The sequence below is a fragment of the Culicoides brevitarsis genome, chromosome 2, assembly GCF_036172545.1.
Source record: "Culicoides brevitarsis isolate CSIRO-B50_1 chromosome 2, AGI_CSIRO_Cbre_v1, whole genome shotgun sequence".
Lineage (NCBI taxonomy): Eukaryota > Metazoa > Arthropoda > Insecta > Diptera > Ceratopogonidae > Culicoides > Culicoides brevitarsis.
The window spans coordinates 6,176,403-6,203,767 of record NC_087086.1 but is presented as its reverse complement, the minus strand read 5'-3'; the positions used below and the strand labels follow the sequence as shown (position 1 = coordinate 6,203,767).

The 27,365-nt window shown below is 30.0% G+C and overlaps 10 protein-coding genes across 10 annotated transcripts; 5 read left to right on the top strand and 5 right to left on the bottom strand.

Moving 5' to 3' along the window:
- The first annotated feature begins 104 nt into the window (after nucleotides 1-104).
- LOC134830854 (enoyl-CoA delta isomerase 1, mitochondrial-like) lies at nucleotides 105-1,286 on the top strand. Its single transcript, XM_063844453.1, has 3 exons — nucleotides 105-407; nucleotides 473-976; nucleotides 1,029-1,286. Exons 1-3 carry the CDS (start codon nucleotides 321-323, stop codon nucleotides 1,284-1,286), a joined length of 849 nt encoding a protein of 282 aa, XP_063700523.1. The 5' UTR covers nucleotides 105-320.
- Nucleotides 1,287-1,309: 23 nt separating this feature from the next.
- LOC134828401 (zinc finger protein 219-like) lies at nucleotides 1,310-1,948 on the bottom strand. The gene has a single exon (XM_063841379.1). It carries the CDS (start codon nucleotides 1,946-1,948, stop codon nucleotides 1,310-1,312), a length of 639 nt encoding a protein of 212 aa, XP_063697449.1.
- A 1,138-nt stretch (nucleotides 1,949-3,086) lies between these two features.
- On the top strand, nucleotides 3,087-4,632 carry LOC134829246 (3-ketoacyl-CoA thiolase, mitochondrial). The gene is made up of 2 exons (XM_063842251.1): nucleotides 3,087-3,215; nucleotides 3,354-4,632. The coding sequence occupies exons 1-2, from the start codon at nucleotides 3,197-3,199 to the stop codon at nucleotides 4,529-4,531; spliced, it is 1,197 nt and encodes a 398-aa protein (XP_063698321.1). The 5' UTR covers nucleotides 3,087-3,196; the 3' UTR covers nucleotides 4,532-4,632.
- Nucleotides 4,633-5,458: 826 nt separating this feature from the next.
- On the top strand, nucleotides 5,459-6,877 carry LOC134829247 (RAB6A-GEF complex partner protein 2). Its single transcript, XM_063842252.1, has 3 exons — nucleotides 5,459-5,646; nucleotides 5,704-5,918; nucleotides 5,983-6,877. Exons 1-3 carry the CDS (start codon nucleotides 5,522-5,524, stop codon nucleotides 6,795-6,797), a joined length of 1,155 nt encoding a protein of 384 aa, XP_063698322.1. The 5' UTR covers nucleotides 5,459-5,521; the 3' UTR covers nucleotides 6,798-6,877.
- Nucleotides 6,878-7,336: 459 nt separating this feature from the next.
- Nucleotides 7,337-9,866, bottom strand: LOC134829245 (alanine--glyoxylate aminotransferase 2-like). Its single transcript, XM_063842250.1, has 5 exons — nucleotides 9,724-9,866; nucleotides 9,191-9,658; nucleotides 8,893-9,138; nucleotides 7,819-7,978; nucleotides 7,337-7,757 (listed from the first exon to the last, which is right to left on the bottom strand). The coding sequence occupies exons 1-5, from the start codon at nucleotides 9,801-9,803 to the stop codon at nucleotides 7,338-7,340; spliced, it is 1,374 nt and encodes a 457-aa protein (XP_063698320.1). The 5' UTR covers nucleotides 9,804-9,866; the 3' UTR covers nucleotide 7,337.
- Nucleotides 9,867-11,411: 1,545 nt separating this feature from the next.
- Nucleotides 11,412-12,749, bottom strand: LOC134830751 (lanC-like protein 3 homolog). Its single transcript, XM_063844323.1, has 2 exons — nucleotides 12,345-12,749; nucleotides 11,412-12,284 (listed from the first exon to the last, which is right to left on the bottom strand). The coding sequence occupies exons 1-2, from the start codon at nucleotides 12,747-12,749 to the stop codon at nucleotides 11,448-11,450; spliced, it is 1,242 nt and encodes a 413-aa protein (XP_063700393.1). The 3' UTR covers nucleotides 11,412-11,447.
- A 6-nt stretch (nucleotides 12,750-12,755) lies between these two features.
- On the bottom strand, nucleotides 12,756-13,192 carry LOC134830752 (biogenesis of lysosome-related organelles complex 1 subunit 1). Its single transcript, XM_063844324.1, has one exon. It carries the CDS (start codon nucleotides 13,143-13,145, stop codon nucleotides 12,756-12,758), a length of 390 nt encoding a protein of 129 aa, XP_063700394.1. The 5' UTR covers nucleotides 13,146-13,192.
- Nucleotides 13,193-14,087: 895 nt separating this feature from the next.
- Nucleotides 14,088-16,241, top strand: LOC134830075 (magnesium transporter NIPA2). Its single transcript, XM_063843438.1, has 4 exons — nucleotides 14,088-14,435; nucleotides 14,495-14,538; nucleotides 14,598-15,167; nucleotides 15,824-16,241. The coding sequence occupies exons 1-4, from the start codon at nucleotides 14,213-14,215 to the stop codon at nucleotides 16,085-16,087; spliced, it is 1,101 nt and encodes a 366-aa protein (XP_063699508.1). The 5' UTR covers nucleotides 14,088-14,212; the 3' UTR covers nucleotides 16,088-16,241.
- Nucleotides 16,242-17,776: 1,535 nt separating this feature from the next.
- Nucleotides 17,777-23,538, bottom strand: LOC134830242 (CCR4-NOT transcription complex subunit 3). The gene is made up of 12 exons (XM_063843657.1): nucleotides 23,391-23,538; nucleotides 22,463-22,560; nucleotides 22,269-22,403; nucleotides 21,744-22,203; nucleotides 20,754-20,986; nucleotides 20,457-20,697; nucleotides 20,326-20,397; nucleotides 19,466-19,586; nucleotides 18,828-19,389; nucleotides 18,655-18,765; nucleotides 18,355-18,564; nucleotides 17,777-18,178 (listed from the first exon to the last, which is right to left on the bottom strand). Exons 1-12 carry the CDS (start codon nucleotides 23,413-23,415, stop codon nucleotides 18,080-18,082), a joined length of 2,367 nt encoding a protein of 788 aa, XP_063699727.1. The 5' UTR covers nucleotides 23,416-23,538; the 3' UTR covers nucleotides 17,777-18,079.
- A 1,461-nt stretch (nucleotides 23,539-24,999) lies between these two features.
- Nucleotides 25,000-26,868, top strand: LOC134830658 (WD repeat-containing protein 37). Its single transcript, XM_063844209.1, has one exon. The coding sequence runs from the start codon at nucleotides 25,063-25,065 to the stop codon at nucleotides 26,464-26,466; it is 1,404 nt and encodes a 467-aa protein (XP_063700279.1). The 5' UTR covers nucleotides 25,000-25,062; the 3' UTR covers nucleotides 26,467-26,868.
- Nucleotides 26,869-27,365: the final 497 nt, after the last annotated feature.

Below are 27,365 nucleotides of genomic sequence, written 5' to 3'. Positions count from 1 at the left end.
TTTGATGATATTCGTTTTTTTTGTGCGAATAAATAAATAAATTTGCATGTCGTAGTGACTTTTATAAGTAAACATTTGGCAAACAAAAATTTTTATCGCGCTATTTGTACATAAAAATTGAATAGATAAGGAAAAATTAGTGAAAAAGAGTGAGAAACGTCAAATTTTGGTCTAAAATAATTAAAACTGGCATCAATTTTAAAGAATTTCAACATAAATATCGAAAAAAAATAATTTTTGTTTAAAAAATAAACAAAAGTGACCTTTGTACCTTAAATTGTTTATAAAAAATTTGATAAAAATTCAAAGAAAAAATTAAAATGATACGAAAATCGACTCTTAAAGTTGCACATTTGGCTCAAATACTTACAAAAAGGCTTTGTAGCAGCAGTTCATCGATGTTAAACGTAAGATTTCTCCAAAAATTTTTTCATTTTCAATCCAAATTAATTTTTTAAAATTTTTCTTTTAGGTAAAAATCGATGAAAAAACCGAAATAGCAATTTTAGAGTTCAATCGCCCGCCCGTGAACAGTCTCAGTTTGGAATTTTCGCAAGAAATCACCCGTAAAATTGATGAATTGACCAAAAATCGTGCAAATGGCTTCATTATTACCTCAGCTTTGGACAAAGTTTTCTGCGGGGGCTTCGATATTCAAGAAATGAACAAGCCCGACTTGAATCGAGCTGAAAAGGCATGGCGTGCGCTTCAAGAAGTATGGTTCAAAATCTATAGTTCTCCGTTATTGACAGCAGCAGCAATTAATGGACACAGTCCCGCTGGCGGATGCATGATGGCTTTAGCTTGTGAACATCGTGTGATGTTGCCCAACTTCAGAATTGGCTTGAATGAAGTGCAATTAGGGCTGGAAGTGCCCGAATGGTTACGAGCGACAATGAGAAATGTCTTGAGTCGACGTGATACGGAACTGGCACTTACTTTGGGGACGATTTTTAGTACCGAAGATGCGCTGAAGGTGAGAAAATTGAAAAAAAATTTAAAATTTTAACATTTTTTTATATTTTTAGGTCGGATTAATTGACGAATTAGCGAATTCAAAAGAAGAAGCCATAGAAAAATGTAGAAATTTCATGTTACAATTCGAAAAAATTGCTCCTGAGGCACGATCTCGTACCAAATTGGGCTTAAGACGTGCGGAAATTCAAGATTTTTTGGCAACTCGTGAAGATGACGTTCAAATGTTTGTGCGAGACATCCAAAAAGAGAGTTTTCAAGAAGGCATCGAGCTTTATTTGAAATCACTCAAGAAGAAAAGAAACAATTAATTCAAAATTTTCCATAAAAATTTCTATAAATTCACTTGTTTGTCCATCATTTCTTGGAACGCGGCTTTCATGCCGCCCACAATGTTGTTGACGTGAATTCTCGTGTGCACTTTTAGCTCGTAAGGCGTTTTAAAGATGGCGAAGCAATGAGCGCATCGCTCGTTCGTGTTGTGATAATGTTGACGCATATGCACGTCTAAGGCAACTTTTGACCAGAAATTCTCGTGACACTCGGTGCATTGGAATGTTTGTGATGACGCGGTAATTTTGGGCTCGGAACTTGCGGAGGGAGGAGCTTCAGGTACGGGATCATTATTGTTATTATTCGCCGTGGTTGTACGTTTTTTGTCATTTTTCGCTTTCTTTGGTGACTTTTCAACAGGTTGTTCGCGTCGTTTGCGGGTTCGCGTTGCACTTTTTTCAACTTTGAGCTCTTTTTCGTCGACGAGTACTTTTTGCGAGGCATGACACACTTTCATGAACTCGTTAAATGTTTCCATTTTGGTGCAACATTTCGCGCAAATTAGGTCATGTTCCGGAAAAAGTGTCAATCGCAGCAAATTTTGAACCAAGTTTGATAAGCTGCTGTTGCTTGTGATGGAAACGAGATTTTTCTTCGACGACATGAGGCACAGACGACAACGATCTGCGGAGTTTGACATCTTTTGAGCTGTTCAATGACTTTTGGTTGCTTTGGATGATCGCTGTTTGCAGGAAATAATTCTAAAAATTAATTGTGAAATTGCTTGAACACCATTTTTTTGTTATTGTTTTGGTTTTTTTGACAGACAAGTGTTAGTTAGGGCGATTCAATGTTAAAAATTGATTCACTTTTTGGCGATTTTTTAAAATTTGAATTTTTCAACAAAATTTGGTTTAATTTTTTCTTTGATATTATTTATTGAAAATTTTAATTATTTTGAGCTGTTAAATATTTTTATCAAAGTTTTAAGTAAATTTTTAAAATTTTTTTTAAATTAAAAATATTTTTGAAAAAAAAATTAGAAACTAAATATATTATAATTTTGAGTAATTTAAGGTAAAAAAATTAAAATTTTCTAAAAAAAAATCATTTGCTTTTCGAAAAACTTTTTATAAAAATCTATTTGAAAAAAAATTTAAAAATAATTTAATTATAAAAAAAATATTTTTAATTTTGAAAATTAAACTCCGTTCGTAACAAGACATTGAAAAGTGAAGTTCAATAAATAAAGTTTAAATTACACCGAGCCTTTTGACTTACTCAGCGACCTTTTGGAGCAGAAGAATTTTTTTTTAATTCGTTTCATTTAAAATATGCAAGTTAGTAATTACAAATGAAATTATAATATTTTTAAAATTAAAATTGAAAATTAAAAATTAAAAAAATAATTTTGGAATATTTAATTAAATTTTTAATTTTTTAAAAGAAATTTTATAAATTGTAATTTTAATAAATTATTATTATTTTTTTAAATTTTATATTTAAATGATTATTTATTTAAAATTTTGATCAAAAAAAATTAATTTTAAAATATTTTTAATAAATAAATTAATGTGTTTTTTTTTCAATTTTTTTTATCAAAAAATTTTACAAAATTAAATTTTTAACAATTTTATTTAATTAATTAAAATTTAATTAAAATCTAAATTTATTTAATTATTATTTTAATTAATTAATTAATTAACTTAGTTATTAAATATTTAATTTAATTAATTGAATTTTATTATTTATTTTTAAATTTTCATTAAAAAAAAATCAAATGTGAAACATTTTTACACATTGAAATCGCCTAATTTGCATGTCTCGTTAATTCAAAAGTTATTTACGCTCCGGCAGTCGACGATATCACACACATTTTTAATATTTTTCCTGTTTTTATATATTAAAATTTTAATTTTTTGTCATTTTTCGCTAAATTCAATACAAAATGTCGGCAATTACTAAAGGTAAGCACTCAAAAAGTCAAATTTTCCCAAAATCCCAAGTCTCAAAGATCAAAAATATTTTTACGACGAAAGTTCAAAGTCCATTACGAAGTGAAAGATAACTTAATCTTACAATAACAATTTTTTTTTTGCTCGCAGGTATTTTCATCGTTGGTGCAAAACGAACAGCTTTCGGCACATTCGGCGGCTCTTTCAAAAATGTTTCCGCCACAAAATTGCAAACTGTTGCCGCCAAAGCTGCCATGGAGTCTTCCGGTTTGCGTCCCGAGCAAATTGACTCTGTGAATATCGGAAATGTCATCGCTTCGTCGCAAACTGATGGCATCTATATCCCACGTCATGTTCAATTGCACTGCGGAATCCCGAAGGAAAGACCTGCTCTTGGCTTGAATCGTCTCTGCGGATCAGGATTTCAGTCTGTTGTGAGCGGAGCGCAAGATATTTTGTTGGGCGCTGCAAAAGTTTCGCTCACAGGCGGTGTTGATAACATGAGTCAAGCTCCGTACATCACACGAGGCATCCGTTTTGGCACAACTTTGGGCACAAATCCTCAGTTGGAAGACAGTTTGTGGTCCAGCTTGACTGATAGTTACTGCAAATTGCCCATGGCACTCACGGCGGAGAATTTAGGGGAGCAATACAAGATTTCGCGTGATGAGGTCGACAATTTCGCCCTCCGTTCGCAACAAAATTGGAAAAAGGGACTTGATGAAGGAGCATTTACTGCTGAAATTGCCCCCATTAAGATCAAAGTGAAGGGAAAGGAAGTCGATTTCGTCGTCGATGAACACGCCAGACCCCAAACAACGATCGAAGGCTTGAAAAAACTCCCGTCTTTGTTCAAAAAAGACGGAACAGTGACAGCGGGAACTGCTTCTGGGATTTGTGATGGCGCTGCTGCGGTAATTGTCGCTTCCGAAGATGCCGTTAAGGAATATAACTTGAAGCCTCTTGCTCGATTGGTTGCTTATTCGACAGTTGGAGTCCCGCCAGAAATTATGGGAATTGGTCCGGTGCCAGCGATTCAAAATGTGCTCAAAGTTGCTGGTTTGAATTTGAGTGACATCGATTTGGTTGAGATTAATGAGGCTTTTGGCGTTCAAACTCTTGCTTGTGCGAAGGCTTTGGAATTGGACATGAATAAACTCAACTTGAATGGAGGTGCAATTGCTTTGGGACATCCGTTGGCGGCAAGCGGAAGTCGAATTACGGCACATTTGGTGCACGAGCTTCGAAGAAAGGGATTGAAGAGAGCCATTGGATCTGCTTGTATCGGAGGCGGGCAAGGAATTGCCTTGTTGTTGGAAGCTGTTTAAGCTCGAAATCTACTTTTTTGCATTTTTGTACGAGTCCTTATTAATTTTTTCAATTTTTTATCGAATTTTGTTTTTAAAATAAAAATAATTTTTACTTAAAATTCGTTTTTTTGAAGAAATTTCAATAAAATTTCGCACTTTTTGTTATTAGATTCTAATGGAAATATTTTTTTTTTGTAAAATTTTCACTTTATGTCGATATTTATGGATTTTTATATTTAATTTATATTTTTTTACATTTAATATGTTATCAAAATTTTTAAATTTAATTTAAAATTTTTAAAATTTTAAGAAAAAAATTATGTTTTTTTAGAATCAATAATTTTTTTCAAAATTTTCAAAAATTTAAAAAAAAAATTAAAGATATGACAAAAAAAAAATCAAATTTATTAAAAGTCTCAAAATATAAAGTTTTTACAAAATTTGTTCATTTTAAAATTTTTGAATAATATTTTTGAAAAAGTTTTTCAAAAAATAAAAATTTTCTCAAAAAATTTGATTTCCAAAAAAATTCAAATTTTGAAGCTAGAAATATGTTAAAAAATAAAAAACGTACAAATCTTTTAAAAATTTTCTCAAAATACGAAACTTTTTAAAAAAATAATTTCATTTTAAAATTTTTTTTTAAAAATAATATTTTTAAAGAAATTTCTCAGAAAATGTAAAAATTCTAAAAAATATGAATTTTTCGAAAAAAAAAAATTAAATTTTTAAAGCTCGAAGTATAAAATTCAATTGAAAATTATAAAAATCAATTGAAATTTTTCTCAGAATATGAAATTTTTACAAAATTTTCTTAACTTCAATTTTTCTTTAACAATAATTTTGAAGAAATTTATCTGAAAATCAACTAAAAAAGTGAAAAATCCCGTTAACTGAACTGAATCAGCATGAAAACGAGTTGTTTGAATCAGCAAATGATGAATTTCTAAATTTTTGAAACGTAAACAAATAAATCTCCGACTTAAAAATTGATTTTCCTCATCAAAAATGATAGAAATCAAGGCAAGACTCGTTCGAGAGCAAACCGCAGTCTTCATCGCAGGAGAATCCATTGAATGTTTCGTCACTTTTACGAATCCTCAAAGATCTCAAAGCACTTTACAGAGTAACAGGTAAATTTTTCTTCCATTTTTCATTAAATTTTCTTCTTAATTTTTATTTTTTTTTAGTGACGTCTTGGAAAATCTCGCTTGGGCAACTGTTTCGATCCAATGTTACTGCAATACGACACTAAAAAAGGACAAACCATCATTAGCGGATGACGTTCCAACTGCATCGACATCTCTTGCCACATCACTTTTGAAGCAGGGAACTTTAGTGGCTTCCGCTCAACCCAAATTTTTGTTTTGTGATTTGCGATTGGAGCCAGGAGAGACGAAATCTTGTAAAAAAATTCAATTTTTTAGTTGAAATTTAAAAAAATTTAAATAAAAATTATTTTTTTTTAGATTTATATCGTGATGAGCTACCAAAAAAAGGTCCTCCAACTTATCGCGGCGTTCGTGTGAAATATTTTTATAAAATTACGATCGCCACGCAGCGTGTGGGCTCAAAAGTGCAACTTTTAAACGTTCCTGTGCGAGTTCTCCCAAAGCCAGATTTCGAAAATGAAAGTGTAATTGGCGAAATTTGCGACGACACGAACGACAATGTAGCTCCCGCAAACCCATTCATCGAAAAAAAGAAGACAGAATCTTATTTGGAGATAATTTTGCACTATTTGCAGAATATTTCGTCGCGTCGTTGCCCAAACTTTTATGTCATCACGAATAAACGAGGGCGTGTCGGGCGTTTTTGTCTTTTCAAGCAAAATTATAAATTGGGCGAAGACATCGTTGGAACGTTAGATTTTTCATCGCAAACCGTCAAATGTGTGCAATATTCCGTAACGTTGCAATGCGAAGAAATAATTCGCGAAACGAATGGAGATGAAGTTCATGATGTTGCTGCTGTTACGAGCTTCACGAAACATCACGAAGTTTGCATCGGATTGGTAGAAACGCAAATTATTCTGCCGGTGCCGTTGCATGTGACGCCGTCCTTCAAAACGGATCAAGTTGATGTTCGATGGCGACTTCATTTTCAGTTTGTAACGACAACTTCGAGTCACATGACGCCCGAATGCGAACCGGGAGAAACGTGGCAAGCACCCGAAGACATCGAAATTGAAACGATGATGTGGAATTTGAATGTTCAAGTATTGCCGACGAATCCGCTGCAAATTTCCGCGCCAAGTGGCGTTCATACATTGATTATTAAATGAAGACTTTTTAAAGTATTTTCTATAATTCCAAATTAAAAGTTAATAAAAAAGTTGAAAAAATTTTTTTTTTAATTTTTTTTAGTGAGTATGTGAAGAAATAAAATTTACAGACCAAAAATTAAAAAAAAAATAATTTTTAAAATAATAATTAATTTTTTTAAAATATTTAAAAAATTAATTAATTTTTAATTTTATTTTTAAGAATTAATTAATTTTTTAAATATTTTTAAAATTAATTAATTTTTTTTATAAATTTTTAACATTAAAATTTAAAAAAAAAGATAGATTTTTCTTTAAAAAATTGAATAAATATTTATCAGCAAAATTAAAATAAAAATTTGACAAATTTAAAAATTCATTTTTGAAAGGAAATTTTATTTAAAAATTTAAATTAAAAAAATTTCTCAAAAAAAAATTTTTTTACATGAATTTTTAAAGCAATATTTGAAATTCGAAAAAAAAAATAAATTCGAGGAATAAAAATCTTGATAAGAGAAAAAAAAGTTTAAAAAAAGCAACAATTTATTTCTCAACTTCCTTTTAAATATAAACGACATCTTCACTATTCGGATGTTTCAACTCATCAAAAGTCATTTCAAGCGCTTTTAGCAGTCTCTTTGCATCCTCGACGTTAAAAACGACTGGCGGCTTAAACTTCAGCACATTCTCGTACGGCCCATCAACACTAATTAACGTCTTGTGAACATTTTTCATGTAATTAACAACCCAAATTGCCATTCCCTTTGCCGGTTTTCGCGTTTTTTTGTCTTGAATCAACTCACATCCGACAAATAATCCTTCTCCTCTGATGTCGCCGATGAAATTATAGTGAGGCTTCATCTTGCGCAATCGTTTGACGATATAAAGACCTGTTTGGAAGGCATTCAGTTGCAAACGCTCCTTTTCAAAGACATCAAAAACGGCGTTAAGGATGCCGCAAGATACGGGATTTCCGCCGTACTATAAGAAAAATGAAAAATTATGAGATTTTTGTGGAAAATAATAAAAAATTGTGACAAACCGTGTTGAAATAAGAGACACCCGTGTTGTAAAAACTTGTAGCGATCGCATCTGTGGTAATAACGATACCAACTGGATGCCCGTTTCCGATTGCTTTTGCTAATGTGACGATATCTGGCTTGCCTCGCATTTTCTCGATGGCGGTAAAGTGAGTTCCGATTCTGAAAAAAAATTAATAAAAAAAAAATTTTTTTTTTATTTTGATGAGGAAACTTTAAAAAATATAATTCTAAAGTAATTTTTTTAACAAAATTTTAAATTTAAAAATTAAATAAAAAGAAATAATTAAAAAAAAATTTATTAATAAATAAATATTTTAAATATTTTATTAAAAATTTAATAATTTAAAACATTTTTCCAAAATATTTTTGATTTAAAAACTTTTTTAAATTATCATTAAATATTTTTTAATTTTTTATTTAAAAAAATTTCTAAAGTAGAATTTTAATTTTGAAAATCTTTAAAAAATAATTAAAAAATTATTTTTTTAAATTATATTTTAAATTTTATAAATTAAATTTTTTTTAAAAATTTTCAAAATAATTTTTTATTTAATTTTTTTTAATGAATCGTAATAATTTTCAAAAAATTTTTAAATTAAAAAATATTTTTGAAAAATTTTAAAAACGATTTTAAATTATTAAAATTTATTTTTTTTTAATTAAAAAATATTTAAGATATATTTTTACATTATTTTTTAATTAAAATATTTATTTTTTTCAAATAAAAATATTTAAATTAAATTATTAAATTTTTTCCAAAATGTGTTTTAATTTTAAAAATTTTTTAAATAAATATTAATTTTAATTTAATAAAAATTTAATTTAAAAATACTAATATAAATTTTAAAAAATAAATTTTTATAATTAAAAAAAAATAAATTTTTCAAAAATATTTTTCAATTTAAAAAATTTTGAAAATTAATAAATTACTAAATTGAAAAATATTTTTGAAAAATTTAAAAAATTATTTTTAATTTTTTTTTAATTAAAAAATATTTAGGATATATTATAATAGGTATCATTTTTTAATTAAAATATTAATTTTTTTTAATAAAAATTATTTTTTTAGTTACCTTCCAAAGCCACATTGAACTTCATCGGCAATTGTAACACCTCCGTTATCTTTCACCAACTTGTGAATCAACTCAAAATACTTCCGCGGAGGAATTACTTGACCTCCGCAGCTTTGATACGTTTCCGCAATAAAAGCATTCAACCCATATTCCGATTCCTTCAACTTTTTCACAACTTTCGCAGCTTTTCGTGCATAAAGCTTCGCTGCTAATCGATTCGAGTAATTATGGAATGTATAACAACCACTAAAAAAATTAATTTTTTAATCAAAATTCTTTAAAAAAATATTTTTCTTACCGATAGGTATCCGGGCAATCCAACACTTGAACATAACTTTCGTTTTGAAATTTATCCGGAGTGAATTTGTAAGGCGAAATTTCCATCAGCGACGTTAAATGACCATGATAGGCGTGATTTAAGGTAACAACTCCTTTGGAATTTGTGTGAGAATTCGCCAAACGAAGTGCCAAGTCGTTAGCTTCGGATCCGGAATTGACGAAAAATGTCACCGTCAAGTCCTCTGGAAGCAAATGCGAGACCCGAGAAGCAAATTTGATGAGTTCGTCGTGCAAAAAGCGATTATTCGTGGAAATAAGTGACATTTGTTTGTAAGCTTTTTCAACGACATCCGGATGACAATGCCCAACGTGCGCCACGTTATTAATACAATCCAAATACTCGTCGCCGCGCTCATTGTACATCTTACAACCACGTCCCGCGACAATTTTCAACGGATTTGACTTGTAGAACAACTGACACGATTTGCTGCGATAATTTTTTAAATGGATTTTTTGTTTTTTCAGCTCTGTGACTTTCAGTTATTTTCTTACCCGGAATATTTATTTCGAAGTTTCATCGTGCGACTCACCGTGGTGAACGGATGCGCAGGACGATCGTGATTTTGTAACATTTTTAATTTTTAAAAAATTTTTTTTTTACTTTTAGCACGCGACACGCCAAAAAAATCGGAAATTGACGTGCTTTCGAGCGAACGACTTGCCAGAGACTGCTTTTGGTCTATTTTAAAAATTATTTTACTTATCTCTCCGTTGTCTAGTTACGATTTTCTATGTGTACCAACATTAATAAGCACAATAATTTAATCGTGCCGGACAGAAGATGAGCGATTTTTTATGTGAGGGTGACGTTTGAGAGAAAAATTTACATCTCTCGGTAGATAAGTTGTAAAAAAATTAGATGAGAATTGATGTAAATTGCTTCAAAAGCAGAGAGTGTCAAATTTTTTTTTATTTTTTGAACGAAATTTTTACGAGAAAAAAAGAAATTTTTTAATTTTTTTGATAAATTTTGACAAAAATAACAAATTTTGAGCCCTTTAGCATAAACAAACCTAACAAGGTCACCTATTAACCCAAGTTGAAGGTCAGATTTATTATTGTTTAGCGAAAAAATAACTTCTCTTATCTCGATTTTTACGTTTTTCTCTTTAAAGGGAGATTTTGTTTGAATTTTTTATGTAATTTGGCCTAAAAGTTGTTATTTTTTTAAATTTTACATGTTTTTGATTATTTGAACAGATGTTTAAATGTTTTGAAGATGATTTTTAATTTAAATTTCCGTGTAATATTTTTTAAAAAATCATTTTGAAGGTAAGTTTCAGCTTTTGTAGAGTTGAAAAAAATAATTTTGATCATTTGACGAGACTTTAAGTTTCATTAGAATAAAATTTTATCAATTTTTTTAAGAAAAATGATAAAAAAAAAATCTCGAGAGTAAATTTTTATATTTTATGATCAAATAATTTATTTGCGATCAGAAAATTAAATCTCAAGATTAAATTTCTAAAAAAAAAAAAATTTTTTAATTTTTTGAATTGAATTTTTAGATAAAATTTGTGACTCAATTGTTTTAAAAATGATATTTTTGATAAAATTTTGTTGAAAAATTTGATAAAATTTGTAAAAAATTATAAAAAAGTGAATTTTTGAAGAAAATTTTCAAATTTTGTGAACAAAATATTCATTTAAAATCAAAAAATTAAAATTTTAGTATCGAGTTCCCTTGAAAAATTTAACAAAAATTACATTTTCAGGTAAATTTTATGAATCTAAGGTTTAAAAAATATTATTTTTGTTCAATTTTCGTTAAAATTTTTGACAAAAATACAAAAAACCAGCCGTCTCCATTCACAATTCTTCCTCATTTGTCACTTTTGATTGTTTTTGTCTCTTTTTCCAGTTCAAAACAATTCGCAGATAGCACAAACTTAATCTAATTTATTATATAATCCCCGCGTATTTGCTGTGATAACCGTAGATCAACGTTCTCACTTCATTATTATCACCTTTGTGTTCAATTTTTGTCCAATTTCTCGACATGCACGTAGACAACAAACACAAAGGGGCTTGCTTATCAGCGTCTCGTAACGAAAATTGTTTGATCGAGCACTATTGTTTGTAAATATTGAATAGTTTTTCAAATAGCACGTGCTTGTCACGCTTAAACTCACACGTTGGAACAGCAAATGACCCATTTTGCTATCAAAACTTCAATTTTATTGAGAAATTTGAAAATTTTGGTTCACAGCTTAAAACTAAAACACATTCATGAACGGAAACGCCGCTTTTTCAGGAGTCATGAGATCAATGAGGAAACAAACGGTGCCCGCGATGCCTTCGAATAAGCTAAAAGGACGATCGGGAGTTCGTGAATGTCTCTTAAAGTCGTCAGTTTCGAGAAATTCTGCAAATTTATGAGCTCGATGGAGGTATTTTGGGTTGTTTGTGAGACGAAACATCAGTAAAAACGCATATCCGTTGCCTGCGATGCCGTGACAGATCCCGGGACCCTTCAGCAAGAGACCTTGATGCCAAATATTGTCTGCGCAACGAACACAAGCCTCCAGATATGACTTTTCCTTGAAGACGAGATACGCTTTTGCATATAAAATGATGAATCCAGGCGATCCGTGACACCAATGAACGAGATGTTTGTCGTCAGAGTCGAATTTTGTCGGAAAATTTCCATCCGCAGCTTGAAATCGCAACAAATAATCGATTGAGTTTTTGATATCAGCGAGTTTAGTATGTGAAATATTCGAAAATTCATCGTTTTCGGTACTTTTTGAGAACCAAGATGATCGTAGCAGAGTAAAAAGTATCGCAGAAATGCCATGAGCTGCTCCCAAATATTTTTTTCCGTGCCATTGATACATCAAAGGAATGTCTAATTGCTGTTCAGATGAAAAATTTCGACCACTGTTGAGCATAAAATTACATAATTCCAGGATTTTGTCATTTTCGATGCAATTTTCGTCAATTTCTTCATTGATGTAATACATCCCGGAGAGAAATCCAGCCCGCCCGACAAGAAATTCATCGCCTGTGTTGTCGTCATCTCCGAATTTCGGGTCGAGACACTTTGGTAAGGACTAAAAATAGAACTTTTTGTTAAAAATTGAGTAAAATTTGAACAATTTTTGAAAAATTACCTCCAAATAAGTGTCAATGTCGGCTTTTTCAGCAGATTTTTGTCCATTTAGATGATTGACAACAGCAGAAACGGCAAAAATTCCCGCATTTCCGCACAAAAACGCGCAAGGTTTGGATGATAAGTTCTTCTTAGCTGACTCAATGTACAATTTTCCAAGCTCCAATGCATTTCTCACTAAATTCGGGTCAAATTGATGAAGTTTCGTGAACATAAAAGCAATTCCCGCATCTCCTACATACAAATCTCCTCTGCGATTTCTCTCATTTTTTCGTGGTTTTGTATTTTCTACTATCAATTCAACATATTTTCTTATCAATTCAACAATTTTTTCTTTTTTTTCTTCGAAAACTCGTTCGTCTCCCGTCTCATAATCCTTAAAATTATTCCTAAAATGTCGCGACATCGTAATTTATTGCGGTTGTGGCTGACTTTGATTTTCGCGAGCCGATTTGTAAGCAATTTCCAATGCGGAGGTCACAACTCGCATATCCCCTTCGATCGTCTTTGACCAACACTCGACGTCGCCGATTTCCTTCAATGCTTGATTGAAATTCTCGATTAAATTGAGCCACTGATGCGTTTGTTTGGCGAAATTGTTGGCTTGAACGTGCAGTTGCTTCGCTTCGATGTCGAGACGTTTTTGGTTGAGATACGCTTGGGCTACTCCGACGTTCAGGTGATCCACGAGATTCGATGTTAGCTCGTTTGAGGCGATAATTGCTTCTTTTCTCAACTTTTCTTGTTCTTCTCGGCGCGATGCTTGCTTTGATTGGTGCTCTTTGATCATTTGTTGGAACATTATTTGGGAATTAATTGATTTTTTTGTGTGGATTTCATGAAAAGTTTTTTGTTTTTGTTGTTTTTCAAGTAAGGCAAGGGCAATTTTGAAAAATGTTTCACTTTTTTTTACATTAAATTTTTTTAATAATTTTTTTTTATTTTTAGATTTTTTTACGTTCTAAAATTGTTTTAAAATAATTATTTAAAAATTTGGAATTTAATATAAAAAAAAAAATTTTTCATAAAAAATGAGTTTGATAAAATTATTTAAAATTAAAAAAAAATAAAATATTTTTTTTTAAATAAATAAAAAAAATAATTTAAAATAAATAAAATTTAAAAAAAAATTAATAAAAATTAAAAAAAAATTTTTTTTAAGAAAAAAATTAAAAAAAAAATTAAAAATAAAATTAAAAAAAAATTAATTAAAAATTAAAATAAAAATTAAAATAAAAATTTTATTAAGAAAAAACTTTTAAAAAAATGTGAGATAATTAAAATAAAATAAAATTAAAAAAATATTTTTTAAATTAAATTTCAAATTTTTCAATTATATTTTTGTAAAGAATCAGGTCAAAAAATTATAAAATTCAAAAATATTTAAAAATTTATTTTTTAAATTAAATTGAATCAATTTAATTATTTTTTTAAAATTAAATTAATTTTTTTTAATGAATTCGTTTTCAACCTCAAAAATAAAAAAAAAATTAAAATTAAATTTCAAGTTTTTGTAAAGAAGAAGGTCAAAAAATTATAAAATACAAAAATATTTTAAATTTTCATAAATTTTTTTATAAATTATTTTTTTTTATCAATTTTTAATTTAAAAAATAAAAAAAAATATGTTTTTAATAAAAAAAATAAATAAGATGCAATATGAATAAATTATAAAAATTGCATTGGCCTCAAAATTGCATTAGAATGAAAAACGGTACCTCCCGGAATTGCATTCGACGAAACACATTAGAATAACAAAGTTGCAATAAACCTTCAATAAGCCTTTTTGTCATTTTTCAGTTCATCTTTTAGTTACAAAAACCCAACGAAGTTCCTTCTGAAGCCCAAAAACCTCTTCTCGACACCAAAATGGACGAATCCCAAACAAACGCCGCTGCTGTGAGTCTTTATCATCAAAAAGAATTCTACATTGGGCTACTTTTGGCAGTCAGCAGCAGCATTTTCATCGGAAGCTCCTTCATAATCAAGAAAAAAGGCCTTCTGAGACTCAGTAAAAAAGGTTCTTTAAGAGCAAGTGCAGGCGGATTCGGTTATTTGAAGGATTACGTTTGGTGGGCAGGGCTCATTTCGAGTAAGAAACTCCATTTTTTAATTGAAATTAATGTTAATTGCTTTTAAATTGAATTTCAGTGGGACTTGGAGAGGCTTTGAATTTCACAGCATACGCATTTGCGGTAAAAATTCTCTAAATTTCTTGAAAAATTTGATATTTTAATTTTTTTTTGCATTTTAGCCCGCATCGTTAGTCACTCCATTAGGCGCATTATCAGTTATTGTCGCTGCAATTTTATCATCGCACTTTCTGAATGAACGTTTGAACTTACTCGGCAAACTGGGATGCTTTTTGTGCATTATCGGATCGACAATTATCGTCATTCATTCGCCGAAAGAAGCAGAAGTCGAGAATTTGGCGTTGTTAAAGGAAAAATTAACAGATACCTCGTTCATCGTGTATGTTGGAGTAATTATGACGCTCGCGCTGTTCATGGCAATTTACTGGGCGCCCAAATATGGACACAAAAATGTATCGATTTACATTATTATCTGCAGCGCAATTGGATCGCTCACAGTTATGAGTTGCAAAGCACTTGGATTGGCATTTAGGGAGACAATTAGCGGCGAATCGAATGACTTTGCGACAGCTTTTCCATGGATTTTGATCATTTTGACGGTAGTTTTCATTGGAATTCAGATGACTTACCTGAATAAGGCGTTGGATATCTTCAATACATCGATCGTGACGCCGATTTATTACGTGATATTCACTTCTTTGGTCATTGTTGCATCGGGAATTTTGTTCAAGGTGAGTTTTGAGTTGAAGAATTTAACGATTTTGAACATTTTCTGATATCTTTGGGTATAAAAATGAAGAAAATGTAAAGTTTTAGCTCAAAAAAATTGAAATTTTCAACCAAATTGTGTTAAAAAAAAATATATTTTTTTGTTTGAAATTTAAAACTTCATATAAAAAAATTTAATTTAGTCAAAGGAATTAAAATTAAAGAAATATTTTGAGAATTTTTGATCTAAAATAATAAAAAAATTCATAATTTCGGTTAGAAGCCTTCATTTCTTTCAAAATTTCTTAAAATTTTAATTTTTTAATTCTTAAATTTTTTTTCCTAAATTTTGATTGTTTATTTTGTCGAATTTTTTTTTCTGAATTTTTTTTTTTTTTTTTTTTTTGAAATATTAAAATTAGCAAAATTGCATTTTGAAATCGTTTTAAAACAGAAAAAAACATAAAATTTAAAACATAAAACAGAAAAAAAAAATTATTTTTCTGTCTCAAATTGAAAATTAAATTTCTAAAAAAAATTTTTTATCAAATTAAGTAAAAAAAACTTACCAAAAAAATCAATTTTTGTTCGCAAAAAAATAATTTTAAGTCAAAACTCTTAAATTTTTACCTTTTTTCAATCACTTCAAAAAAAATTTCAATAAAAACTTTCTTTTTAGGAATGGACAAACATGTCACCCGAAGACATAATCGGCGATTTGTGTGGCTTTTTCGTCGTCATTTGTGCCGTCATCATGCTCAACGGATTCAAACATCTTGATGTCTCCATGGATGACGTTCGTGGCATTATGAGACCAAAACGCCGGATGATCGAACAAAACGAACGTGCGCCGCATTCTTCTTCCAACTTTGAGGATGTCTTGGTGCACCAAAATACGTCGTCATCTAAGCAATATGGCACGACAGATGTACGGAACATATGACCGATGAAGCAATTGAAACAAATCACTAATTTTAAATTGAAGTAAAAAAAAAACTTGAGGACTGAACAAAAACTTATTAAAATAAATTATAAAAAAAAAATATTTATAATAAATTTTTTTCTAAAAGAAAAGATTTTTTTTAATTTTTTTGCATTATTTTAATCAGTAAATTTTTATTTATTTTTTAGTTTTTTCATCATTTTTTTTTTAAATAGAAACTATACAAATGTGTGTTCATCATCATCCATATCATTCAAAAATCTTCAAAGTATTACTTTTGTTTTATTATTTTCTATTTTTTAACGATTTATGTTTTTTTTTTGTTTTGTTTTTTTCAATCAATTTTCTTTTCTTGATCACCTCAATTCGCTGAAATTCATTAATTTTATGGACTTATTCTCTCACAATCGCCGATAAAATTATTTTTTATTGTATTTTGCGAGTTTTTTCAGCTGGTTGGTAAAACAAACAAATAAAAATTGCTTGAAGAGATTTTTTTGCGTCTTGTTTAAAGCCTGCTAATGTTTTTTCGTTCTGCTCGAGAGATTCTCGGGAGAGAGGAGTCTCCGGAATTGGATGATATTGAGTGTGTGGGTGGTTTTTTTGTGTGTAGAATTTATAGAAATGGTTAAAAATTATTAAAAAATAAAGAAAAAAAATTTGAAAAAATTTTTTAATTTTTTTTTCAAATTTTTTTCCTCTTTTTTTCTGTCTCAATTAACATTAAATACTATTTTTTTCACTATTTTAACAAAACATGTCAAGCTTTTTACAATTTTTGTTATGAAATTTCATGGGATGATGTTTCTTATTGTTGTTTATATCAAGGTGTTTTTTGAAGAATTTTTAAATTTTACTTTTAAAATCGGAGATGTAAGAATATAATCATATAATAATGATATATAATAAAAGAAACAAGTGTGTAATCTCATGATCAACGCCAATTTCTTTAATAAAAAAATTAATAAATTTTTTTTCTAAAAAAAATAATTTTATTTTAATTTTTTTAATAAAATTTCAAATTTCAATTAAAAAAATTAAAATAAAATTTTTTTTTTTTAGAAAAAAAAATTATTAATTTTTATTGTTCTTATAACAATAGAACAATATAGCCATCAAGGCAGGGATCCTGAACAGTATTTTTTAAAATTAGGGTGATCTCGGATCTCATTTTAAATTTTAATCGTTTTCTTCATTTTTTTCAGGGGTCATGTCACTTATTTTCTTTTTTTTTTCTTAATGAATTTCGTTTATTTTTAATTTTTGTGTTTTTTTGTATGTTTTTTTTTTCTTTATAGCTTAAGTAGTACAGCAAGACCAATATGGTTCAATTTCTCATTTTTTTTCTTCATATTAGTTATTTTTCTTCTTTAAAGTATTTATAGAGGTTAGACATTTTTTTACAGGGCTTTTCTATTAAAAACCGCAACAATGATCGATCGATGCATTTTTTCTCTTTTTTAGATGTTTCTTACGAAAAATGTACAACAACAATTTTTTTTTAAATAATTAAAAAAATTAAATAAATAATTATTGGGACGATTGATTTTTTTTTTTAATTTTGAAAAAAATTATAAATTTTTTTTTTTCGTACAAAAAAAGTACGTGGGACATGTTTAAGTTTTAAGACAAACAAAAAAAAATATTTAACTAAAATATTATTTTTTAAATTTAATCAGAAAAATTTTTTTTCGTTTTAGAACTACGAGGAAAAAATCGAGTTCTATCTAGCTAGAAGGACAAATTACCAACACAGACAGTTTTTAACTAATTTTGTTGATTTTTTTTCACTACAGTAGTAATATTTTTTAATGATAATTTTTTTTATACAGATGCATTTTTTTATATGTTGAAGAAATAATTAATTGGGAATTAACTCAATTGTTGTTGCTTTTTGCGTTTTTTTTTTCTTTTGTTTTTGACATGAATGTGATACTTTCGGATGTTTATGGGCTGATTTTAATTGTATGTGTTGTTGATTTACAATTGCAATCAATTCAGGTCCCGATCTTCTAAGTACTTGTATTCAAATGTAAAACCTTCCTTTTTGCGTTGACCCCATTTTTCGTAATCAAAATAGATGTAAGTTCCCTGAAAGTGAAAAAAATAAATTAAAAAAATTTAAATTAGCAAAAAAGCGATTTACGAATTTTTTAACGGAAATTTTTTGAATTGACATTTACGATTTTTTTTGTTTTAAAATGTCAAATTATATTTTTTTTTTAAGAATTTTATTAAAAATTTGTTGAAAAAAGTGAAAAATTTACCTGTTCGTATTCCTCATTAATTACTTTGGGCTCCTCGTGTCGCTGAAACCACATCATATACTTTGTATGAAATCTCCAACTCTGCTTTTTCAGCGCCTTGGCGGCGAGATACTGGGCCTTCGTGCCCTCCATATAGTAGAAAATGAAGAAAAGCGTTTCCGTGGACAAGCGTTGAAAGAATTCAAAGGTGTCCGAATGTGGAAGTTGTTGCTGTTGACAAACATTTAAACGTTATTTTGGAGGTTATTTATAGATTTGTGCGCGCAAACACGTGAAATACCGAAATGAAAATGTAATTACCTGCGGATAATGTGGCGGTGTTTGTACAGGCTGTCTTTGCAAATAATTCCTTAATCTCTCAGAATCACAAGGCTGGGGCAAATGATAAAATGACGCTTCCATAAGTTGGAACTGAAAATTGAAGGAAAAATGTTAGAAATTTCGAAAAAAATTAAAAAATGTGTAAAATTTACTTGAATTTGATGTTCTTTCTGCAGCGTTAACTGCCCGAGCGGAGCAACTCCTAACAGCGGAGGAATATGCGCTTCATTTGTCGCAGCCTGATTTTGATTTGACGTCGCGGATGACGATTGATGCAGTTGTTTTGCACTTTCGCGTCCCGATGACGTGCCCCCGACAACGGAATTAGGTCCATTTGTGGCAGTAGAGTCGATCGCATAGCCTCCCTGAACGCCTGAACCGCCGACAATGCTTGCTGCCGACGCGCCTTGTCTCGTGTCAGCGGGCTGAGGTGTCGATTGTTGCAGATGGCTCGGTGTATTGACGGGCGTCTGTGCTGTGCCCGATGACGGTTGTTGCGCATTCATGTCGTTCGTCGCATTCGAATCTAGCGCATTTACCGCCTCCTGGGCTATCGTCTTAAGCGTAGACATTTTTTCACCGGATTGCGTCACAGACTGCTGTTGCTGCTGATGTTGTAATGGAATATTGTTACTTTTATTGTTAACAAGATTTGAAGTGGGTCCGTTTACTAAATGCGTCGCAGTCAGAGGAGAGGTCAGCGATGGCGATGTCCTGAATTGAAAAAAAAAATTAAAAAATTATCAAAAAATCTCTTAAAAAGTGAAAATTTCGCGCGAAAAACACTTACCTACTGCTTACGCCCGAATTGCTCGGCGACACACAATTATTCATCGCAGAGTTTCCATGATGGTTCGAATCTGCGTTGCTATTGTTATGCATTATCACTGAATTATTTTGTGATGTTGAATCTGAAAAGACACAAAGGAAATTCATGAAAGTGAAAAAAATTTTTTTTTTAAATTTCAGAAGTATATTCAATTTTAACAACCATCAAACATCCAAATTAGGAATATTTTTAAAGTTTTTTTTTTTATATGTTTAATTAAAATTTAACCATTCAAAACAGATTAAAATTAAAAAAATAAATTATTGGAAAATTAATTAAAATTTAAATTTAAAAAAAAATAATTTTAAGTAAAAAATATTCAATTTATTGAAAATTTAATTTAATTTTTTTATTAAAATTAAAATTTTGCAATTTTTTTTAAAATGATTTTGGAAAATAAGAAAATTTCAAAATTATAAAAATAACAAAGTTGCTTGAAATAATTGTTAAAAGACAAAAATATTTTGAAAATTTTTAAAAAAATATGAATATTTTCTTCAATTTGAAATATTTGATATTGAATTTTTATAAAAAATTAAATTTTAATATAAAAATATTTTCTGTAAATTTATAATTTTGGAGAATTTTCGATTTTTTTTTATTTTATTAAATTTTTAGAATTTTTTAAACAAAATTTTTAAATTCAATCAATTTTTTCGTAAATAATTATTCAATATTTTAAAAAATGATACATTTTTTTTATCGATGTTGGATATTTTTTCTTAGAATTTTCAAAAAAAATTATGAAAAAGTAAATCGAAAATATTTTTGTATTATTATTTTTCATAAAAAAAAAAAAATAAATAATGAAATAAACTTACTTGCAGACGAGCTAACCACAGATGAAATTGACTGTTGCGTTGATTGTAGCGTTATCGGTCCGTTTTCAAGAGCTAAAAATTCAAATTTTTCATGTAAAAAGTCAATTTTGGGGAAAAATCAATAAACTTACTTTGTTTTGCCACGGCGGCAAATGCGATAGGTGCCGTTGATGGAATTGTTGAGGGCGATGTAATTCCAGCTGCAGCTGCACTCAGAGACGCGAGCGTTGTTGCGTTACCTCCAATTATTTTGTTCGTTATCGTGTTATTGCCACCCGATTTCTGTTGCGAGGACGAATTAGATGATGAGGTTGCTGGCGAGACTGCATCAGAAAATTTGTTGCCGGCACGCATTGGAGTCGGTTTCACAGGCTGTTTCAAGAAAATCATTAATTTTTTGAAAAAATGAGAGAAAAGCGAAAACTTACCGTCACTTTCGTACTATTGGAATCATTATTCTTCGCATTCCGTTTCTGCGTTTCCGCATCCGTGTTGGTGCTCGTTGTTGAATCTGCTCCGCTGTGATTCAGGGCTGCCGTTATTGTACTGCAATTCAGTGTCGGCGATGTTACAGGCGACGAATTTGAGATAAGACTACTTGGTGAACCGCCAGCTGTGTCATTACTGTTATTACTGTCCGTAGTACCAGCAGACCGATGTTCTAAATGAAAAAAAAAAAAATTTAAAAGGTGTCCCAAAAAATTTTTATTAAAAATTATTAAGGACAATATAGCAATATATCAATAGATTTTCAAATATTATGAATTAAAGATTTTTTAATTTTTTTTTTTATAATTTTGACATTTTAAACTATCTTAAATTTTGCATTATGCTTTTATTTAAATTTTGAGTAAAAAATTAAGAAATATTATTTTTTCAAAAAATTACAAACAAAAAAAAAAATGAAAAAAAAATTTAAATATTTTTAGATACGAAAAAATAAACAAAAACAATACTTTAATTTAAAAATATAAAAAAAAATAAAAAATCAAAAAAATAAATTTTTAAAAATTAAAAAAATTATAATTAATTAAATTTATCAAAATAATAAAAATTAAAATGAAAAATTATTTTTTTACCTCTTATTTTTATAAAAAATAATTTTTCATTTTAATTATTAATATTTTGTTTAATTTAATTAATTATCAAAAATTTATTTTTTTTAAATAATTTTTTTAATTAAAGAAAAGCTTTCAAAAAATTTTTTTTAGAAAAATTTAAAAAATATCTTTTATAAAAATTTTGTAAATTATTTTTGGAAAGAAAAAATTTTAAATTGAACAATTTCATAAGATTTCCATACAAAAAAATACCAAAACCGAAAATCTATAATTTTTTTTTAAAATTAAAAATTAGTTTAAATTTAAAAAATTAAACTCCAAAAGATAAAATGTGAGAAAAAAAAGTGATTTTCTTACCTGTGCCAGATAATTCAATTTCATCCAAGCCAATGATATCGTCGTACAGATATTCGTTTTCCTCAAAGTCAGGCTCCTGCGATGACTCAATGTAATACTCGACATCGTCCTTGATCTTTTTCACCTGATCCAGATCCACTTGATCGTTGTCCACGAGTCGGAGCAGCGTCTCGAGTTTGGTTATATGGAATTTATGTCGTTCCAACTTCGACTTCAGATCGTCAACCTTATCCTGCTTGTCCTTGTCCAGTCGTTTCTTTTTCGCCGCCATTATGGACTCCACTTCGCTCTCGTACTGATCCTGTTGCAGCTGCAACGACGTTATCGATGACGTTAGCCAACAACAGAGATCTTCCTTTTCGCGTTGCGCCGGATCGAGTTTTTGCGCCGCACCCAGACCTTCCTTTGAGTATGCTTTTGTCTTCGTCGCTCGCTCTACTACTTTGAATCGTTCCATTTGCTACGAAACAAATATTTTTTAATTGAAAATTTCTGTTCAGAGAAGCAAAAAAAGACAAAAATTACAGTTTCTATTAGACGTCGATTCTCAAGTAGAGCACTTTTGTCCTTGATTTCGGCAGATGCGATCCATGACTTGATCTGCTCACGCAGCCTCTGCAGCTTTTTGATTTCCTTTTTGAGATCACCTTCATATTTTTCCTGAAAATTTTCGAAAAAAATTAACGAATTTTCATGAAAAAGTGAATTTTGGGACTTACCTTTTGGTTACTGTTCGTGGCATTGTGCACTTTCTGCCAAATATCTTCAAATGTTTCCACGCCTTCCGCTACTTTTTTTAGACACTTGTCTATTTCACCTGCGTTTTTCAAAAAAAAAGAACGAAAAGTGATGTAAAAAATGCATGTGAATAATTTAAGGATAGGTGCAAACGAAAGACGAGAGTTCTTGTAATTTTTTTTGTCGTACATCGTACATGTCGCCGTATAGCGAGCATACACGCAATTCCATTGCCATAACACACGGAATTAATCGATAATTGTTTGTCCAAATATTTTTCTGACTTAAATCTTCTGGCACGGCACTTTTGTAAGCTCGTTACATGCTGAAAACTCGTCATTTCGAGCTCCCTCGGAGACTTTTCACTCTGCGAACTTTTGCGTGATGCGTACACACAGACACAACACGGAGCACGGACAACCCGAAAATCCGTCACTTTCGCTGCCGAAAGTGCGTTTGCACGTTATTTTCCGGGCGTTTCGGCGAATTTGCGACACGCTGAAGTGCTCGCGAGACATTCCGCTTGCGAGAAATTCCGTTTCGCGACACGCAAAATTGCAAAACGGCACCAAATAAACGAAAGGAGAATGGATGATAAATGGACAATGGATGCTTTTGACGATTCGACGAGGTTTTTTGCTGTCAAAATTCACGCTTTTTCGTGCAAATTCTGCCATGGGACATGCATCGGAGCGAGCATTCGAGCAGCTGGAACGCATTTTCGGGAGATTTTGCGCCGCTTTGCCGAAATTCGCAGCGAAAATGGACAAAATAGCGAAAAACTTTGGCGATAAATGGTGCGTCGGCTACAGAACCTCCGTGCACGTACGACGACTTGTATGACGACTCGAAAAAAAATGAGTTTCCCAAAATCGCATACACGAATTTTTCAACTTGAAAAAAACATACCTTGCAACTTTCTTGTGGCTGCCATAGCTATGTACACCGCGATTTAAAGTATTCAGGCATAATCTAATTGTAAAAAATTACGTGTAAATTTCCGTTGATCACTGTTATTTTTTATTTTAATTTTACTCGAACGATTGTTGTTTTGATCGTCGCCTCATAACAGAAGTGAGACGAATGAAAGTGATGAGCCCCCTGGCGGATTCTGCAAAACACAATTGACAATCGCCTTTACGGCTAATTCAAGTTTGCGAAGCGATACTGTTATACAGGCAGGTGCGGGAATCCTTAAACTTGAGTTAAAAACCCGAAAAATTTGAAATATAAAAAGAAAATATTTAGAAGAAAATTTACTTCAAATTACAGGCAAAAATGTTTTTCAAGTCTCAAATCGAAAAAATTAAATAAATGAAATTTTATTTAATTTTTTTTTCGAATTTGTCAGAAATATGATTCATTTTTTGAATTTTAGAGATGAAAATTTTAATTTTATATTCAAGATCAAGTGTGAGGTTTTTTTTTATTTTTTCAAGAAATTTTTTTTTTTAATTTTTGTATTGAATATCGTATTTTAATATGAATTTTTTTCTCACAATTTTTATAAATATACGAATTTAAGAATTTATTTAATTTTTTTTTATAAAATTATTATTTTTTAATTATGAAATATTATGAAACATTAATTAATAATTAATAATTATTAATGAAATATGCTTTTTATCAAAATGATATGGTATTTACAAAATTTTATCATAGGACACCCAAAATTCAAATAAGTGCACCAAAAAGAGAATATATATTTCCAAAATCCTCAAACAACATTTTTCGAAGAAAATTTGTGAATAAGGTTTTACAAATATTTTTGATCATTTAAATAACTGAATATTACATATTTGTATCAAAGTTTTTTAAATCAGGAATTTTGTTTAAAAAAATTCAAAATGAGAAATTTCTTTAAAATTTTTGAAATTTGAATTTTTTCAGGAAATTGTTCCTTTATAATTCCTTTATATAATAATTTTTGACAATTTTAAACTTTATTTTATGTATAAAAAAAAATAGATATGAAGTTTTTTGATGATTTGAATTGACACAAGGTTATAAGCTCTTTGTGTATAATTTTTGTAATTTATGTTTGTATCTGTAATAATATCTATTTGAAATGGATTTCATAAATAGATAAAAAAAATCTATAACCTTCATCCCTCATGTTTTTATTTCCAAAATCAAAATTTCATATCCAACTCATATCAATTTAATATGAAAAAGTATTTGTTTTTTACCTTAACTGAATTAGCGTTTGACTTATTTTTTTCTTTCACAATGTTCATAAATAACAATTCAAAATGTCAAAAATATTAAAATGACAGTAAAAATTATTTTTTGAAAGAAAAAATTTCTTTAAAAAAAATCTTTATTAAATTTTTTCATAAATTTATGAATTCCCGCAACTCTCAGCTGTAGATAAGTATAACAGTTGTATAACATAACTCACTTGACGTTTGTATAACTGTTCATTTTCATTCGTCTCACGTATAACTAAAAATTGAATTAGCATAAAAGCAAATTCCATTATCACTAAAAAACTGAGGAGTAAGAAAGTGTCATTTGTTTTGCTCGAAAAGTTTTTTTGGAAAAGTTTCGCAAGAGAAAAGTCAATTTGTGATCGGAAAAGATGCAAAACAGTCGCGCCTTTTACAAAAGCGCGAAACGTAACTCTCGTCTCACGAGCTTGACGGAAGATCTCTCGGGAACAGACCCTCCTTACCGCGAAAAACTCCACAATTTGTTCGCCCAAATCGAATCGACGTTCGATGCTCTGTATGCGGAAAATTTAGCTTTGCAAGAAAAACTCGAAGCTGTTTACGCGAAACAGGGCGTTCCTGATTGTACTCCCGCCAATGTTCAAGGGCAAGGCGACGAATCGTTGGGCACAGATACGGCAAGCAGCAAAAGCTTCAAATCGAAACTCGCAAGTTCAGGGTCAAAGTTGAAAACGAGCTACAAAATCAAGGCACAAACGAGTAAAATTGTGTCGTCGTTCAAGGCGCATTCTGTCGTCAGTACCGCGGTGCGCGAATATGTCGGGCACAAAGATGGCATTTGGTCCGTGGCAACGAAAATCGGGCAACCCATAATCGGGACAAGTTCAGCGGATCACACAGCGTGCATTTGGGGCATCGAAAGCGGAAAATGTTTGTTGCAATATCAAGGTCACAACGGTTCCGTGAATTCAATTCGTTTCCATCCGTCGCAAGATTTGGTGTTGACGGGCAGCGGCGATGGCACAGCTCACGTTTGGCAAGGTTTCGTCAATTACGATAAATCTGTGAAAAAATCCGCGCATTCATCGGATGACGAACTAACGGAAGCTGAAACGGAAGACGAACGAATTGACACACTTCGAACGCCAGTTTGCGAATTAGCAGGTCCCGGAGGTCATACGTCAGTTGTCGTTGCCGCTGATTGGCTTCCGGGCGGAGATCAAATTGTGACAGCAAGTTGGGATCGCACCGCGATTTTATGGAATGTCGAAACCAAAGAGCCCATTCAAACGCTTACGGGACACGATGGCGAACTCACCTACTGCTCTGTCCATCCCTCACAACGCCTTGTCGTTACCGTTTCGCGAGACAGCACATTTCGCTTGTGGGATTTCCGACAAGAAATTCCCGCCGTTTCCGTTTTTCAAGGTCACACGGAGAGCGTAACGTCAGCTGTTCTCACGAAAGACGACAAAGTCGTATCGGGCTCCGACGATCGCAGCGTCAAAGTTTGGGAACTGAAGAATATTCGGGCAGCTCTGACACACATTCGCACCGAAAGCGCCGTAAATCGCTTGGCAGTCTCCGCAAATTCCGTAATTGCAATTCCGCATGACAATCGAGACGTGCGATTATTTGACATCAATGGACAACGCATCGCTCGTCTCTCGCGAACGAACCGACAAGGACACAGTCGAATGGTTTCCTGTGTGGCTTGGAGCGAAGATCCCTCGGCAGTTGTGAATTTGTACTCGGCAGGCTTCGATAAGAAGGCCATCGGATGGAATGTGCTGCTGCCCAAGGAGAATAACTGAAAGGGAAGGAAAAGTTCAGTAGCTGAACGATCAAAGATTTGAATTAAGGAAAAAAACATTCGCTCGCGAGAACTAAAAAAAAAAATCAATTTAAATTACCACCAAAAAAATTAAAAAAAAGCACCTGTTCGTCAATTTTATGTCTCTCATTTACTTTCGTAGTTAAAGAAGTACTTAAAAAAATGTTGTACTAAAAAAAATAACCACAGTCTGTTTAGTGCTATAGACATAGAAAAACATGACATTTATCAAAGAAAATAAATAAAAAATTAGATTTTAGAAGAGCAAGAAACTGAAAAGAAATCCTATTGTTAACTAATCTAACAATCTATTTTATGTAAGAAAAAAATCTTGTTAAATAACTTATAATAAATTATCAATAAAGATCAATTAATGGATGAAAAATAGTAAATAAAAAGTGTTTTATTTAAAAATGGTTTTTTTTAATATTTATTTTAAAAATAAAATTTTAATTTATTATTTTTTGAATTTAAATTATTAAATAAATAAATTAAATTATAATTAAATAATAATAAATTTTATTATTTTTTTGGTGATTTAAAAATTATTTTTTTTATTTTAATTTTTTTAAGAATTCAATTTAATTTATTTTGACAGAAAATTTAAAAATGTAGAAAATTAATAATTATTTAAAATTGTTATTTTATTTTTTTTTGTAAATTAATTTAAAAATTATTTAAAAATTTTATTAATAAAAAGTAGATAAAAAGTTATTATACAAAAAAAAATTTTTTTTTAAATTTATTTTTATGCCTAATTTTTTTTAAATTTCGATTTTTAATATTTTTAAAAATGAACGTTTTTGAATAATTTTTTAAAAATTATTTTGTTCATTTTTCAATTATATTTTTTAAATTATATTCAAACCAGTGTAAAAT

Excerpts from the sequence above, each read along its gene's own strand:
- LOC134830854 (XM_063844453.1), top strand. The coding sequence starts at position 321 with ATGATACGAAAATCGACTCTTAAAGTTGCACATTTGGCTCAAATACTT. Across the intron at positions 408-472 it reads GCAGTTCATCGATGTTAAAC|GTAAAAATCGATGAAAAAAC; the intron begins GTAAGATTTCTC and ends TTTTTCTTTTAG. Across the intron at positions 977-1,028 it reads GTACCGAAGATGCGCTGAAG|GTCGGATTAATTGACGAATT; the intron begins GTGAGAAAATTG and ends TTATATTTTTAG.
- LOC134828401 (XM_063841379.1), bottom strand. The coding sequence starts at position 1,948 with ATGTCAAACTCCGCAGATCGTTGTCGTCTGTGCCTCATGTCGTCGAAG.
- LOC134829247 (XM_063842252.1), top strand. The coding sequence starts at position 5,522 with ATGATAGAAATCAAGGCAAGACTCGTTCGAGAGCAAACCGCAGTCTTC. Across the intron at positions 5,647-5,703 it reads AGCACTTTACAGAGTAACAG|TGACGTCTTGGAAAATCTCG; the intron begins GTAAATTTTTCT and ends ATTTTTTTTTAG. Across the intron at positions 5,919-5,982 it reads GCCAGGAGAGACGAAATCTT|ATTTATATCGTGATGAGCTA; the intron begins GTAAAAAAATTC and ends ATTTTTTTTTAG.
- LOC134829245 (XM_063842250.1), bottom strand. The coding sequence starts at position 9,803 with ATGTTACAAAATCACGATCGTCCTGCGCATCCGTTCACCACGGTGAGT. Across the intron at positions 9,139-9,190 it reads GATTGCCCGGATACCTATCG|TGGTTGTTATACATTCCATA; the intron begins GTAAGAAAAATA and ends TAATTTTTTTAG. Across the intron at positions 7,758-7,818 it reads GTGTCTCTTATTTCAACACG|TACGGCGGAAATCCCGTATC; the intron begins GTTTGTCACAAT and ends TTTTTCTTATAG.
- LOC134830751 (XM_063844323.1), bottom strand. The coding sequence starts at position 12,749 with ATGTCGCGACATTTTAGGAATAATTTTAAGGATTATGAGACGGGAGAC. Across the intron at positions 12,285-12,344 it reads ACATTGACACTTATTTGGAG|TCCTTACCAAAGTGTCTCGA; the intron begins GTAATTTTTCAA and ends TTCTATTTTTAG.
- LOC134830752 (XM_063844324.1), bottom strand. The coding sequence starts at position 13,145 with ATGTTCCAACAAATGATCAAAGAGCACCAATCAAAGCAAGCATCGCGC.
- LOC134830075 (XM_063843438.1), top strand. The coding sequence starts at position 14,213 with ATGGACGAATCCCAAACAAACGCCGCTGCTGTGAGTCTTTATCATCAA. Across the intron at positions 14,436-14,494 it reads GTGGGCAGGGCTCATTTCGA|TGGGACTTGGAGAGGCTTTG; the intron begins GTAAGAAACTCC and ends ATTGAATTTCAG. Across the intron at positions 15,168-15,823 it reads CATCGGGAATTTTGTTCAAG|GAATGGACAAACATGTCACC; the intron begins GTGAGTTTTGAG and ends CTTTCTTTTTAG.
- LOC134830242 (XM_063843657.1), bottom strand. The coding sequence starts at position 23,415 with ATGGCAGCCACAAGAAAGTTGCAAG. Across the intron at positions 20,398-20,456 it reads TGCCGCCGTGGCAAAACAAA|CTCTTGAAAACGGACCGATA; the intron begins GTAAGTTTATTG and ends TTGAATTTTTAG. Across the intron at positions 19,587-20,325 it reads TGTGGTTAGCTCGTCTGCAA|ATTCAACATCACAAAATAAT; the intron begins GTAAGTTTATTT and ends GTGTCTTTTCAG.
- LOC134830658 (XM_063844209.1), top strand. The coding sequence starts at position 25,063 with ATGCAAAACAGTCGCGCCTTTTACAAAAGCGCGAAACGTAACTCTCGT.